At 43.3% G+C, this 15,680-nt stretch overlaps 1 protein-coding gene across 2 annotated transcripts in view; it reads left to right on the top strand.

Moving 5' to 3' along the window:
- Positions 1-14,628, top strand: part of CGREF1 (cell growth regulator with EF-hand domain 1) — a 16,059-nt gene extending 1,431 nt beyond the window's left edge. For both annotated transcript variants that reach the window (XM_045549244.1, XM_045549245.1), the window contains exons 2-6: positions 11,997-12,093; positions 13,169-13,234; positions 13,329-13,399; positions 13,541-13,665; positions 13,865-14,628. In XM_045549244.1, coding sequence (XP_045405200.1) covers positions 12,014-12,093; positions 13,169-13,234; positions 13,329-13,399; positions 13,541-13,665; positions 13,865-14,428 — 906 coding nt within the window. In that variant the 5' untranslated portion in view covers positions 11,997-12,013 and the 3' untranslated portion in view covers positions 14,429-14,628. The remainder of the gene's footprint in view (positions 1-11,996; positions 12,094-13,168; positions 13,235-13,328; positions 13,400-13,540; positions 13,666-13,864) is intronic.
- Positions 14,629-15,680: the final 1,052 nt, after the last annotated feature.

Genomic DNA, 15,680 nt, shown 5'->3' with positions numbered 1-15,680 from the left:
ATAAGAGAATATTACACTAAAAGTCCACATGCAATTATTTAACTTTTTGAAGTGGACTACAAGTGAATGCCAAGGTTGTCAGGAAGACCCAGAATATTTCAGGTTGAGGATGGAGCAGGTTGGGCAAAGGGACTAAAAAGTCAAAGTGAAAAGTATTTTAGGAGACTCCAGTAGCCTCTCTGTTTGAAGCAGAGTGTTAGTGTAACAGAGCACTGGAAGATGAGTCAAAGGTAATTTGAGATCTGATTGTACAAGGCCTTGCATGCCCAGGTGAGGACTCTGGACTATAATAGAAATTGGAGCTATTGAAGGTTTTGGAGCAGTGAGATTCTAGCAAAGGAAGATTTATCTGATGTGGGTATTGAGGGTTCTTTAAATAGAGAAGATACCAGAGGCAGAGACAATGGTAAAAAGCTATGATATTAGTATGTGCAAGAAGCAATGCATTATCCTATTACTATTCACTGTAACCCTGGAAGGTAAGTATTATCATCTCCGGTATGCAGATAAAGTAGCTGCAGTTTGGTGAAGCTAATTAATTTAGCCAAGGTCACAGGTGCAGTCAATGATAGAGCTGGGATTTGAAAGTAAGTCTGGCTGGTTCCAAAGCTCTGTAGAGGAGTAGAGTGGCAGTAATTCCTGGGGATAGGGCTCAGGATGAAGTACATAATTTGCAGGGCCCAGTACAAAAATGATTGAGAGTTTCAAGACAGTGATAGCAGAGCATTAGACTAAGCATCGAACCCCTCTGAGAGAAGGACCCTGTGTGACATCTATGAATCCAGCCCTTGCAGGGTTGGCCTTCCAGTTACTATGGCAACTTAACAAACCACCTGAAAACGTAGTTGCATAAAAGGATAACGTTGACTTTGCTCGTGAGAGCAGTCTGGGCAGGGCTATGGAGACAAGTACAATTTCTGCCCCATTCAGTGATGGCTGGGGTAGCTCGGAGGCTGGGGTTGAAGTCACCTGAAGGTTTGCTCCCTCAGTTGTCTGGTCATTGGCCTGGGAAGATTTGAGCAGCTGGAGTCTCCAAAGGCATCTCTGTCTCTGTGTTCCTCCACATGGTCTCTCCAGCACGGTGGCTTCAGGGATGTCAGACTCCTTCCATGGTGGCTCAAGGCTCCAGAGATGTATGTTGGCATGTCAAGAGAGGGAGAGGGGAAGGTGCGTGTGCGCACACACACACACACACACACACAGAGAGAGAGAGAGAGAGAGAGAGAGAGAGAGAGAGAGAATGAGCCAGAACCAGGCATAAGCTATGTCACTTTTATGACCCGGCTTGGAAGTCATGTAGCATCACTTGAGCAATTCATTAGGAGTCACTAAGTCCAGGTCATATACCAGGGAAGGTGAATTAGACTCCAGATTTTGTGGGAAGGAATGCCAAAGAATTTGTAGACAGGTTTTTAAAACCACCACAATTGGCCTAATGGTGAGTAGATGGGCAGGACCCAAGGGTGCTTGCCCTTTTTGCCAGAACTGCTTCCACCAGAGATTTATTTAAAAAAATTTTTTTTCTTTTCTTTTTGTGGCAGGGTCTTGCTCTGTCACCCCAGGTTGCAGTGCAGTGGCCTGATCATAGCTCACTGCAGTCTTGACTTCCTGGCTCCAGTGAGCCTCCTGCCTCAGCATCCCAAGTAGCTGGGACTACAGGTGTGCGCCGCCACACCCGGCTAATTTTTTCTTATTTTTTGTAGAGACGGAGTCTTGCTATGTTGCCCAGGCTGGTCTCGAACTCCTGAACTCCTCTGCCTTAGACTCCCAAAGTGCTGAGATTACAGGTGTGAGTCACCCACCACACCCTGCCTCATTCTTTGGAATTCACAAATGTCCTTGTTTTAAAGGCAACTGCTAGTGGATGATAACACATTAATCCAGGATGATATGTTTTGACAGCTCTGAGGGATTTCAATTACTGCATTGCCTCCTGTTGGCCTAGGTCCTGGCAGTGAACAGATGGGGAGGAGAAAGCTATTTGAGGAGATCCAGGTGGGAAGACGGGCGATGGGGGTGTGTGTGAAGCCACTGCAGAGTGGTCCAGGACAACTTTTGGAAGGAAAAAGGCCTTATTGTATACCAGGCCTTGCACTTTACATATCTCGTCTCACTAAGCCCTCACCACAGTCCTGCAAGAGGTGTTCTCCTCAGCCCCATGTTACAGATGGAAAACCTGAAGCACAAATAGTCACACAGCTAGTGAGTTGCACAGCCTGGCTTTGAACTTAGACAGCCTGAGTTTAGGGCCCATACCCTTAAACTTTGGCCTATACCAGCTATTTCTTAGCAATCCTGTGTTTCTGTGTTTTTCTCTTAATTGTTTTAACTTTGTATCTTTTCCTACTTATATATTTGCAAGCTTTAGGGGGAACAAGAATAAGTAAATCTGCCTTAAGCTATCAGCTTATTGATAAGATAGTGCCTTACATATAGTAGATGCTCAATAAATATTAAGGAAATGAGTAATGTTTATCCCTATTCTACAAACTTATGTTTGTAGAGTTTTTTCATCATTTTTGTATTGATTTCTAGTCTACTTTCATTTTGGTCATATAACATAGCATGAGACTGATTCTTTGATATTCATTGAGCCATGTTCTCTGGTCTATTAGCTACCAATTTTTACAAATATTCTGTGTGTGCCAGGTTTGGTGGCATCTGCCTGTAGTCCTAGCTACTCGGGAAGCTGGGGAGGGAGGATCACTTGAGCGGAGGAGTTCAAGTCTGCAGTGAGCTATGGTCATGCCACTGTACTCCAGCCTGGGCAACCCTGTCTCTAAAAAAACAAAAAAAACAAGAAGAAGAAGAATATGTATGTAATTGCTAAGGGATTTAAGTAGGGTTCTATACAGGTTCATTAGCTCAAGGTTAGCTCAACCTTATTAAATGTTTATTCAAATTTTCTACATTCCTACAAATTTTTTTTTGGTCTGCTTAATCTTTCAAATACTGAATGAAATATATTAAATTTTCTTGCCATAAAGGGAAGATTAGGTTTTTCCTTCTTGTAGTTGTGCCAGTTTTTTTCCAGGTATTTTGAGGCTATGTATTAGGTGCACATGAATTCAGAATTACTGTATCTTCCTAGATTAAATTTTTGCCATTTGTAATGGCCCTCTTTTACCTATAATAAAGTTTTTCACCTTAAAGTCTATTTTATCCGGTATCAATAAAACTATACCAGCTTTCTTTGACTAGGATTGCCTTATATATCTTTTTTCCATCCTTTTACTTTCAATCTTTCTGGATCTTTACTCTTCAGTTAATCTCTTAAAAACTGGATATAACTGTATTTTGTGTTGTGTACCCTTTGATTCTTAACTGATGAGTTTATACTATTTATATTTATTATCATTACTGATATACTTGGATATATTGCTACCATTTTATTTTACACTTTCTATTGTTTTTTTGTTTCTTTTTTTCTCTTTTCTTGCCTTCCTTTGGGTTGATTTTTAAAAATCCATTCTTTTTTTGGCTACTGATTTGAGGTTATACATTCCATTTCTTTTTTTTTTTTTTTTGAGACAGAGTCTTGCTCTGTTGCCTGGGCTAGAGTGAGTGCCGTGGCATCAGCCTAGCTCACAGCAACCTCAAACTCCTGGGCTTAAGCGATCCCACTGCCTCAGCCTCCCAGGGAACTACAGACATGCGCCACCATGCCCAGCTAATTTTTTTCTATATATATATTTTAGTTGGCCAGATAATTTCTTTCTATTTTTTTTTTTTTAGTAGAGACAGGGTCTTGCTCTTGCTCAGGCTGGTCTCGAACTCCTGACCTCAAGCGATCCACCCGCCTCGACCTCCCAGAGTGCTAGGATTACAGGCGTGAGCCACCGCGCCCGGCCTGTACATTCCATTTCTATGTTTTAGTGGTTATCCTTAAAATTTTAACATGCATGTTTAACAAAGTTAATCAATATGTCTATTCTCTTTCCAAACAACCATCTTTGCCTTATATGTTGTTGTTTTGCAATATTGTAGTTCAGGCCACCTTTTTTGCCCCATGTATTAACATAGTTATCATTGTTTTAACAGTCTATATTTGTTTAGATTTATTTACCCACATATTTTCTGATTTCTTTGTTTAACATTTTTTCTTGCATTTCAAACCTTCCTTCTAGGATCCCTTTCCTAAAATATATTCCTTAGAATTTCCTTTAATTACGGTATTCTGGTGGTAAATTCTCTAAGTTGATTATCTAAAGATTTTTTTACTTCGCCTCATTCTTGAAAGATAATTTTGTTGAGAATGTAATTCTGGAATAGCAATTTACCCTCCTCTTTGAACACCTTAAAATACTATATTACTGGATTCTGGCATTACTGTTGATGTTGAGGAATCAGCTGTCAGTCTAATTACTTTTCCTCTGAGATGATTTGTTTTTTCTTTCTGACTGCTTTTATGATCTTTTCTTTTTCTTTTTCTATGATTTCAGAGCAATAGGTCTAGGTGATTATTTCTGTTTGTTTAATCTGCATTGTTGTTTATTTAATCTGCATTCTGTTTATTTAATCTGGGTTGTTGGGCTTTCTGGATCAGCATATTAGTGTTTTGTGACCTGCTGGGAACAATTCACCTATTATTTCTTCAAATACTGTTTCTAGCCAGTTTTATCTATTATCTCCTCCATCCTCCATGGAGATCACTTTTGTTTTATATTTAACCTTAATTTGATATTTTCTATGTCTTTGACCAAATGAACTAATTCTGGATAATTTATTCAGATCTATTTTCCAGTTCACTAATTCTCATATCAGCTGTATCTAACCTACTTAACTCACCCATTGCATTTTTTGAATCAATCTTTTATTTCTAAAAGTTGTATTAAATCTATATTATTAGGTGCATATGAATTCAGAATTATAATTCCGAATCTTCAAATCTACTTGGTAATTTTTATGCCTCCTTGTTTCTTTCTCATAATTTCAAACTTCCCTTAAATTTCTTAAAGCATATTAAATATACCTACTTTATATTCTGTGTGTTATAATTCCAACATTTTTAGTTTTTCCAAGTTTAGCTTTGTATGCAGTTGTTTTGCTGGCTCTTACTCACAGTGTCTTATTTCTTTATATGTTTATAACTTTTTTGCCTGAGTTCATGTTCCTTGAAACTTTACCTATGGAAATTCTTTGAGGCCTAATTTGGAGTTGAGTGAGAGGATGTATGTTTTCCTCTGTCAGTCATCTGAAGATTTTTTTTCTCCCTTCTACGCAGGACCAAGGTCAAGATAGGCAAGATTCTTTGCTGCCCTTCTTCATAACAAATTTACTTTTTGTTCACCCTAATATTGAGAATATGTTGCTTGGAATCCCAACTTTATCTAGGGAATCTCCTATTAGTCTCTTCACACTGGGTGGGCCCAGGCTTTATCTCTGGTCTTCTTCACTGCACAAGCGCTCAAACGATAGCTCAAGTTCACCTGGGTTTGGTTTGGCAGATACTCTTAAGGCGAAAGCTGACGGCACCCTCACTTTTTCCCCGGATTACCATTTTCACTGTGCTTTTGTACTTTTGAGAATTTCTTGCCAATTCAATGCTTTTGAAAAAATACTATTTTTATCCAGCTTTGTAGTTACCTTCACTGGGACATGTCGCTGTATGTTGCCCAGACATACAGGGAGGTCTGGATGTCTTTCTAGTCCACTCTTTTACTGGGCTGTGTCCCTTTGAGGGTTGATATTGAGATCTCAGTTCCAGCTGTCTGCCTTGAATGGGCCCAAGACCTTGTCCTTTCTCCTGGGCACAGCTAAAACCCAAGGGTCTATGTTGCTAGCCAATGTTGGTGAACATCTTCAGGGCAGCTATGACTTCAGCATCCTTTTGGCCACTGGGGCTATAGATACCAACAAACTGTGTGTATTCACTATACCTGTTGGGGCCAGATGTATGCACAGAAAAATGAAGACAGGCTCTATGATTCTAGGTAGCTTCATCTTCTTGTGGACTTCCATGTTCCATTGCTGCTTCTTCCTCAAGGCAGCTCAAAAAGGCAGAATTTTTGTTTATCTTCTTATTAGTCAGTTGCTCACCTGCTCTACCCCCTCATCCCTTAGGAAACTGATGTCCACCCTGGTAATGTTCTGAATCTTGTTAGGGTCATGTAACTCTTAGACAACCTATTGAAAGCTATGGACCTTCCTCTAGGAAAATTCAGCGTCAGCAGAATGTAGGGTACCATGTTCTCTGCTTAGACCAAGCATCTGATGATTTTTCTTCTGAGAGATGGGTTTGGGGTCTCAGGCCTCAGCTTTGGTGGGATTCTGCTCCCTCAGGAACTCCTATTATCTGTATACTCCCCAGGACTAGGCACAGCTTCATGCTCTGTGTTTTGATTGATTTATTCTATATTTGACTGTTTTCATATAATTGAATGAATGTTTTTGACAATGGGCGTGTATGATGTAGGTCTAAGGGGAAGTTTCTGTTTCTTCCTTTATATTTCAATCTGATTTTCCTAATTGCATTTAGTGAACAGCAATTCCTGGGGCCACTGTTGTTCTGACCCTGATTTGTTGTGTTTTCTTTTTTTAATTTTTCTTTTTAAATTTTTTATTTGAGAATATTATGGGGGTACAAAGGTTTTGGTTACATGAATTACTTTTGTACACTTTGAATCAAAGTTATAAGTGTGTCCGTCACCCAGATAGTGTTCACTGTATATGTTAGGTGTGAATTTACCCTTTATCCCCTCCTTCCCCCTCCCACCTGCTTGATTTCTGTTGAATTTTACTACCATATGTACACATGAGTGTTGATCATTTAGTTCTAATTTAAAGATGAGCGCCCATGGTGTTTGTTTTTCCATTTATTTTTGTTGTTGCTGTGATTACCTTTGGGGTCTTCTTCATAAATTCTTTGCCTAGGCCAATTCTATAAGAGTTTTTCTATCCTCTTCATCTAGAATTCTTATAGTTTCATACCTTGGGTTTAAGTCTTGTTATCCATTGTGAATTAATTTTTGTGAGTGGTGAGAAGTGCAGATCCTGTTTTAGTCTTCTACATGTGGCTATCCAATTTTCCCAGCACCATTTATTGAATAGGGATCGTTTCCCCCATTGTATGTTTTTGTCTGCTTTGTCAAAGATTAGATGGCAATATTAGGATGGTTTTATATCTGGGTTCTCTGTTCTGATATATTGGTCTATGTCTCTGTTCTTGTGCCAGTACCATGCTGTTTTGGTTACTGTAACCTTGTAGTATAGCTTGAAGTCTGGTAAAATGATGCCTCCTGATTTGTTCTTTTTGGTTAAGGTTGCTTTGGCTATTTGGGGCCTTTCTGGTTATTTTTTCTAGATCTGCAAAAAATGACATTGGTATTTTAATGGGGATTACATTGAATCTATAAATCACTTTGAGTAGTATAGACATTTTAATAATGTTGATTCTGCCCATCCATGAGCATGATATATTTTTCCATTTGTTTACACCCTCTGAGATTTCCTTCCTCAGTGTTTCATAGTTCTCCCTGTAGAGGTCTTTCCCCTCTTTGGTTAAATATATTCCTACGTATTTTATTTTCTTTGTTGCTATTGTGAAAGGTATTGAGTCTTTAATTTGATTCTCAGCTTGACTGTTGGTGTATAGGAATGCTACTGATTTGTGTACATTGATTTTGTAACCTGAGACTTTTCTGAATTTATTTATCAATTCCAGGAATCTCTTGGCAGAATCTTTAGGATTTTGTAAATATAAAATCATATCATCAGCAAAGAGTGATAGTTTGACTTCTTTCCCCATTTGGATACCCTTGATTTCCTTCTCTTGCTCAATTGCTTTGGCTAGGACTTCTGGCACTATGTTGAACAGAAGTGGTGACAGTGGGCAACCTTATCTGGCTCCAGTTATAAGCAGGAATGCTTTCAATTTTTCCCCATTCAGTATGATGTTGGCTGTAGGTTTGTCATATATGACCTTTATAATATTGAGGTATGTTTCATCTACGCCTATTTTGTTAAGAGTTTTTATCACAAAAGGGTGCTGAATTTTGTCAAATGTTTTTTCTGTGTCTATTGAGAGGATCATATGGTCTTTGTTTTCGCTTCTATTTATGTGATGAATCATGTTTATAGATTTGCATATGTTGAACTATTCTTGCATCTCTGGGATGAAGCCCACTTGATCATGGTGGATTATTTTTTTTTGGTGGGCAGCTGAATTCAGTTTGCTAGGATTTTATTGAGAATTTTTACATCTACATTCATAAGGATATTGGTCTATTTTTTTGTTGTGGCTTTTCCAGGCTTTGGTATCTAGGTAACATTGGCTTTGTAGAATGAGTTGGGGAGTATTCCTTACTTCTCTATGTTATGAAATAATTTCTGTAGTATAGGTACCAGTTCTTCTTTGTAGGCCTGGTAAAATTTGACTGTGAAACCATCTGGTCCAGGATTTTTTTTTGTTGAGAGATTTTTTATTGCTGCTTCAATTTTGTTACTTGATATTGATCTGCTCAGGAATTTTATTTCTTACTGACTGAGGCTACTGAGGTTGTGTGTTTCCAAGAATTTGTCCATTTCCTTGACATTTTCAAGTTTATGTACACAGACATTTTTATAGTATTCAGAGGTGATATTTTGTATTTCTGTTATATCAGTTGTAATATCTCTTTTTTTGTCTCTGATTGAGCTTATTAGGGTCCTTTCTTTTTTGTTTCTGGTTAATCTACTGAGAGTCCTGTGGATTTTATTCATCTTTTCAAAGAACCAACTCTTTGTTTCATTAATCTTCTGTATAATTCTTTTATTATAGATTTAATTTAGTTCTGCTCTGACCTTAGTTATTTCTTTTCTTCTGCTGGGTTTGGGATTGGTTTGCTTTTCCTTTTCCAATATCTTGAGATGATTCATTAGATTGTTGATTTGTGATTTTTCTGTCTTTTGGATGTAGGCATTTAAGGCTATGAATTTGCCTCTTAGGATTGCTTTTGCTGTATCCCACAGATTTTGATAACTTGTGTTCCCTTTGTCATTTAGTTCAAAGAATCTTTTTATTTCTGCTTTAATTTCCTCCTTGACCCAATAACTATTCAGCAGTAGGTTGTTTAATTTCCATGACTTTATGTAGAGTTGAGTGTTTCTGTTGGAATTGATTTCGAATTTTATTCCACTGTGGTCTGAGAAGATGCATGGTATAATTTCTATTTTTGTAATTTGTTGAGACATGTTTTGTGGCCTAGGATGTGATCAATCTTAGAAAATGTTCCATGAACTGATGAGAAGAACATACATTCAGTGGTTTTTGGGTAGAATGGTCTGTAAATGTCTGTTAAGCCCATTTGTTGTAGAGTTCAGTTTAAGTCCCCCATTTCTTTGCTTATTTTCTGCTTGGAGGATCTGTCTCCTTCTGCCAGTGGGGTGTTGAAGTCCCTAGCTATTATGATGCTGCTTTTTGTCATTTTATTTAGATCAAGTAGGGTTTGCTTTATGAATCTGGGTGCATCTGTGTTAGGTGCATAAACATTTGGGATTGTTATGTCTTGTTGAATTGTTCCCTTCACCATTATCTTTGTCTTTCTTTACTTTTGCTGATTTGAAGCCTATGTTATCTGACATAAGAATGGCTACACCAGCTTTCTTTTGGTTTCTATTTGCATGGAATATTATTTTCCATCCCTTTACCTTGAGTCTGAATGAGTCCTTGTGACTTAGATGTTTCCTGGAGACAGTAGGTATTTGGCTTGTATTTTTTTTTTTTATCCATTCAGCCATCCTACATCTCTTGAGTAGGGCATTCAAGCCATTCACATTTATTGAAAGAATTGATAAGTAGGGTGGATTTTTGTTCATCCTGTTTAATAGAACTTTATTGCTTTGTTTTTCTTCTTGAGCCATTGTGGTATCTGGACTCTGACCTTTAGCTTTTGGGTTATTTTACACTGGTGGATGTCTATTGTCCTGATCCGTGCATAAGGCAGTTCTGAGTACTTCCTGCAGGACAGGTCTGGTTTTAACAAATTCCCTCAGTGTTTGCTTGTCTGAGAAAATCTTTATTTCTCCCTCATATAAAAAACTTAGTTTTGCAGGGTACAAAATTCTAGGCTGGCTATTGTTCTGTTTGAGAAGACTGAGAACGAGGCCCCAATCCCCTCTGGCTTATAAGGTCTCAGTTGAAAAGTCTGCAGTTAGTCTGATGGGTTTTTCTTTGTAAGTTACCTTTTGCTGCTTTAGGAGTGCCTCTGTCATGTTTACTTTGGCCAGTCTGATGGCTATGTGTTCTGATGATTGCCTTTTCACAGTGAATCTCCCAACGGTCCTTTGAGCTTCTCATATGTGGATGTATAGATTTCTAGCAAGGCCAGGGAAATTTTCCTCAGTTATTCCTTCAAATAGGTGTTCCAACCCTTGTGTATTTTCTTCTTTGCCCTCAGGGATGGCTATGATTCTTATGTTAGGCCTCTTTACTTAATCCCACGTTTCTTGTAGGTTTTGTTCATTTTTCTTGTTTCTCAGAACTTTTTCTTTGACTGGCTTGTTTAACTCAAAGTTCTTGTCTTCAAGCTCTGAGATTCTTTCCGATGCCTAATCTGGCCTATTCTGAAGGCTTTCCACTGTGTTTTGTATTTCTTGAATGAATTTTCATTTCCAGAAGTTCCGTTTGATTTTTTTAAAGATAATTAGATTTCCTTAGTAAATTTTTCATTCATTTCCTACATTGTTTTTGTGGTTTCTTTGTGTTGGGTTTCTATTTCCTCTTGTATTTCATTGAGCTTCCTTACAATCCATATTCAGAATTCTTCATCTGTCATTTCAATATTTTCATCTTGGTTGGAGTCCATTGGTAAGGAGTTACTGTTTTCTTTTGGGGGTGTCCTTTTGCTCTGATTCTTAACGTTTCCAGAGTTCTTTCACTGGTTCCTTCTCATCTGGCCTCTTGGTTGAGACCTGGGGGTGTTAGGCCTGGCTTACAGACCTGTCTCTGGGGCCCCTAAGATCAATCCCTGAGCATGCCAGGGAAAGGAGTGCTGGTCCTGAGTTGCCTATGGGGTGTCCTAGCAGGTTTGGTGTACCTCTTGGGTTACCTCTGACCTGCTTTCATCACCTCTTCCCAACAGTGTGTAGTGAGTTAAGTCCCCCAGCTTACTCTTGGTGATGGTGGGTGGTACTTGTGAGTATAAATTAGCCACACCCTGTTTGCTTGAGTTGGAAGATGCTATGATGAGCTATATCATTGTTCTCCCTGTGATTGGTGGATGTTTGTGTGATAGAGCTAGCTGCTGAGATGTTCTTTTGTGTCTGTGGCAGACTCTGGGGCCCCAGGTGGAGTACTTGAGTGCTGCAAGCTTTAGGAGGGACCCTATAGTTCCTAGGGGGTTTCTCGATCTCCACCACCAGAGGTGGGGGAGGAGCAAGGCAGTTTGTGGCTAGGCTGTGGAGCCTGAAAGGCTTTGCAAAGCCTCCGTAGGGCTCAGAGGTTGCTTTTTTGTGTGTTTTCAGTCTGTACCTGAGTTTAGACCTATTTCAAGGAGTCTGAGCCTCTTTTGATTTATTCTTCAGTGGGTGTTTAGTAAATACAGACTAACCATCTGTTTCCCTCTTTGCCTCTCTATTTCAGTCTTAGTCTTTTTGTGACTCCTTGCATTTCAAATCTAGCCTTTCTCTTAAACTCACTGAGCTCCTTTCCATCTGTTAAATGAATGGGCTGAATATGATCAGACATTCCAAAGCTGCACTTCTCTGAGCACTTTGGGGGCTGGCAGGGACAAGGGAGGGCAGGGACAAGGGAAATGGGGGGGGGACCCACCCCAGCACTGCTTCCACCACAGGGGGTCTGCTTTTATGTGCTTTATATACTAGAGCTGGAGTAAGATTCATTCTGAACCAAGTTCCATGGGGGATCGCTGATGTCCATGTGTGAGTCCTCCCTGAGCAGGAGTCCTGTCACCTGGGCCACAGGCAGAGTCAGGGAGAGAAGCTGTTTCTGTCTAACCCAACCCATCCCCAACACTCAGCAGATTCCCCTTCCCCCTGACTCCCTAATTCTGTCCTAGTTCCAGCTTCCGGAAGGATGTTACCTCTGATGATGAGAGTGTTAATGCTGCTGCTGCTGCCCCTGGGTCAGGCTGCTCCCAAGGATGGAGCCACGAGGTAACAGGATTATGCAGACAGGGCGGTAGGGTGGGAGCAGAGCCAGTCTCTAGAGAATCTGAGGGTGTGGTGGGCCCCTCTGGGAGGCAGGAGACTGGGGTGTGGCTCCCTGATATCTGCATCCCCCAACTTCAACCTGGTGCCTTGTGCCTGTCAGAATGCCACAAAGTGGGCATTCAGTGCATGCTTCTGCACCCACTTGGGAGCAGGGAGCTCAGCTCCAGTGTGGTGTGAAACAGGGAGAAGAAGAAGCTATGGGCCAGGAAAGGGGCTGCAGTCCTCTTACCAAGACTTTATAATGGGAATGCCAAAGAAATAGAGATGATTAGCACACTGTTTCTATTTTATGTGGACACCTTTCTAAAGATTTTATGTATTAATACATATCGTGGGTGTGCTGGGTAGGAGGGGAGACAGATACAGGAACAGCCGCAAGGACTGTTTGCAGTGACAAAAGTTGCTGCAGCAACCCCTGTCAGCTCTCTGGCATCACAGGTCTGGACTAATTTGGGCAAACAGGTAGCCCCATCCAGACCTGGGAGCAGTTTGGGCCAGAAAGGCTGACAAAGAAATCCTGAACAGATTGAAACCCCAAAACCAACATATATGCCCTTTGCTTGAACAAGTAAGAGTCAATCTTGTCATGGAGCAAACTGGGTCTGTATAAAACTGGGCAGTACCACTGGGCTCAGCCAGGGACCTGCCCCTTGGCTCCCAGCATTGAAGAAGAGGGGAGCTGCGGCCTGTGTTGTCCTGCCACTCCCTGGCCTGCTTTCTTGGGACTCCAATTTGTGTCTACTAGGTGTGGCCTCGTCTGGCCTCTATCAAACTAGATATTTTATTTGGGTCTTCACTTAAAGTCTAAGGCAGCTGCAAAAACAGGGCCCGAGGAGTAAGGTTTTGCTTTCAAGGAGGCCAGAAGGGACTCTTCCCCACAAGGTTTTTGGGACTTTTGTGGGAGCAACTCCCTTTGGGTCTGGGGAGAGAACTCTGTCGGGAGATCGGGGGTGGAAGACTGGCAGGCTGGGCCCTTAGGGAGGCTCTTTGCAAAGCTGCTCCTCCCTCCCTCCTCCAGGCTGGACTCTGAAGTGCAGCACCAGCTCCTGCCCAACCCCTTCCAGCCGGGCCAGGAGCAGCTCCGGTGAGTAGGTTGGGCTGGGCCCTTCCCTGCGTAGATCAGGCCCCCTGGGCTGTACACTCGCCTCTCTCGGACTGATTTTCCACTTTTCTGACAGACTTCTGCAGGGCTACCTAAAGGGACTAGAGAAGATGGAAGAGGAGCCAGAGCACCTGAGCCGGGAGCAGGGTGAGGGGCTGGGCTGAAGGGGCTGGTGCATGGGAGGCCCGGGCAGCGGGGGGGGGGGACACTGACCTCTGGCTGCCCATCGACTCCTGCCTTCTCCACTCGCCCCTGGACGCCTCTTCTAACCCAGCTTCTCTTTCCTAGTTCTCCTCTACCTCTTTGCCCTTCATGACTATGACCAGAGTGGACAGCTGGATGGCTTGGAGCTGTTGTCCATGTTGACAGCCGCCCTGGCCCCTGGAGCTGCTGACTCTCCTACCACCAACCCGGTGAGCTCTGCTGGGTGAGAACCCCGTCCTCCTCCTCGGGGCTTTGGTCTTTTGCATCATGACTCTTTTGGTGAATCTCCTGTAAAAGGAGGACTCAGAACCTGCATGGCAGGGATGCCGGGGTGTGCTGGGAAGGGACAGGGCTCCTGGGGACATCTCTGGCCACTGGAGACCCCACAGTGACTCTGTGCTTCCACAGGTGGTCCTGGTAGTGGACAAGGTGCTCGAGACCCAGGACCTGAATGGGGATGGACTCATGACCCCTGCAGAGCTCGTCAACTTCCCAGGAGAGGCCCCCAGGCAGGCAGAGCCCAGAGAGCCCCTTGCTCCATCTCCCCGGGAGCCACAAGCTGTTGGGAGGCAGTCCCTGTTAGTGAAAAGCCCATTAAGGCAAGAAACACAGGAAGCCCTGGATCCCAGAGAAGCAGCTGGGGGCCACGTAGAGACCAGAAGGGAGTCCTTGGAGCCTGTCCAGGAGGCTGGGGCCCAGGCAGAGGCTGAAGGAGATGCCCCAGGTCTTGGAGGGGAAGCTGGGGCCCAGGCAGAGGCTGAAGGAGATGCCCCGCATCTTGGAGGGGAGGCTGGGGGCCAGGCAGAGGCTGAAGGAGATGCCCCAGGTCCTGGAGGGGAGGCTGGGGGCCAGACAGAGGCCAGGGACAATGGGGAGGAAGCCAAAGAGCTTCCAGGGGGAACACTGGAGTTGAAGAACACCCCAAATGAGTTTGAGGTTCACAGTATTCAACTGGAGAATGATGAGATATAAACCTTGAGGATACAGGCTTGCAGTCCTCGAAGTCTCAGTGCCAGGACACAAGCCACTAAAGGAGGCACATGTGTTGGGACCACTTCTGTGTCCCCTTTTTGGCCCCAGTAGGTGTCAGGTCTTCTGTGCAGCTCAGGGAGACCCTAAGTTAAGTGGCAGCTTTAGGGCCCAGACAACCAATAAATGACTGAATTAATTTATCCCCCCAGGCCATCTATCTGCTGGTCCAGTCTGCCCAGACCCCCCCAGGGGCACAGGGGGTTGGGGACTGAACAGGCCCTTGGAGGGACAGGGGTTCAGCTTTCCCAGTGTGTCCAGCCCAGGGTGCTAAGACAGCGGAGTCTATAGCACCAGCCACAGCGAGCTGCAGACAGCCCTGTGAGGAAAGCTCGGTCTATCCCCGGGGCCCCGATACTCTCCTTTTCCCCCTTCACCTGGTGTTCAGACATCCTGTGCCCTCCGGATGCTCAGGGCAGATGGTCCCCATCAACCTGTATCTGCCCACCACCCCCAGAAATATTAACTACCATATTTTGAGAGTTTAGTACACATCAGGCACCATGTTGGGCATTTTATATATTATATGATTTTCTATGATCAGGCAGAATTGGCTCCATTTGACAATGAGGACATTGAGAAAGCCTGAGCTCAGTACTGTACCCTAAGGTGACACACAGCTAATTAAATGGCAGATTTGAATCCAGGTCCATCCGACTCTAAAGCCCGTGCCTTCATCGCATCATAAGGCCTTCCCCACCCTTCCCCAACTCCCACGTTGGAGTTGGCCCTCAGTTCCAATATGCCTTTGCGACCTGATCTCCCCGAGAGACAGCAACACTCAGTATCTGGGTCACTGTTGTGGCCGAGGCACCACCTTAACTACAAGGCAGTCTACAAGGGTGGGGCTTTCAGGCTCCGGGGCAGTCCACGGGGAAATATTTCTGGACTGCAGTTGAGGTAGCCACGTGGGCTCCCAGCTCCTGGGGCCATGGGAGTGGAGTCCACAGAGCACGGGGGCCCAGAGGAGCTTTCTCGTGCTGCTGGTTATGTGGAAGGTTCGCTGGGATGTGGGGAGCTGAGTGTCCTCCCCAGCCAGGAAGGCTCAAGGCCCACCTCCCGCCAGTGGCTGCACTTCCCCAGGAAGAGCTGAGCCTCCTGCACTCTGAGAACAGAGCTGGCGGCAAGCCTGGGGCACTTCCTGCTGCTCTGGCCCAGGCAGCTTCTCCTCTGGGCCTGGGTGGGAAGGTTAATT

The sequence above is a fragment of the Lemur catta genome, chromosome 4 (assembly GCF_020740605.2).
Source record: "Lemur catta isolate mLemCat1 chromosome 4, mLemCat1.pri, whole genome shotgun sequence".
Classification (NCBI taxonomy): Eukaryota; Metazoa; Chordata; class Mammalia; order Primates; family Lemuridae; genus Lemur; species Lemur catta.
This window is presented reverse-complemented; position numbering and strand designations above follow the sequence as displayed.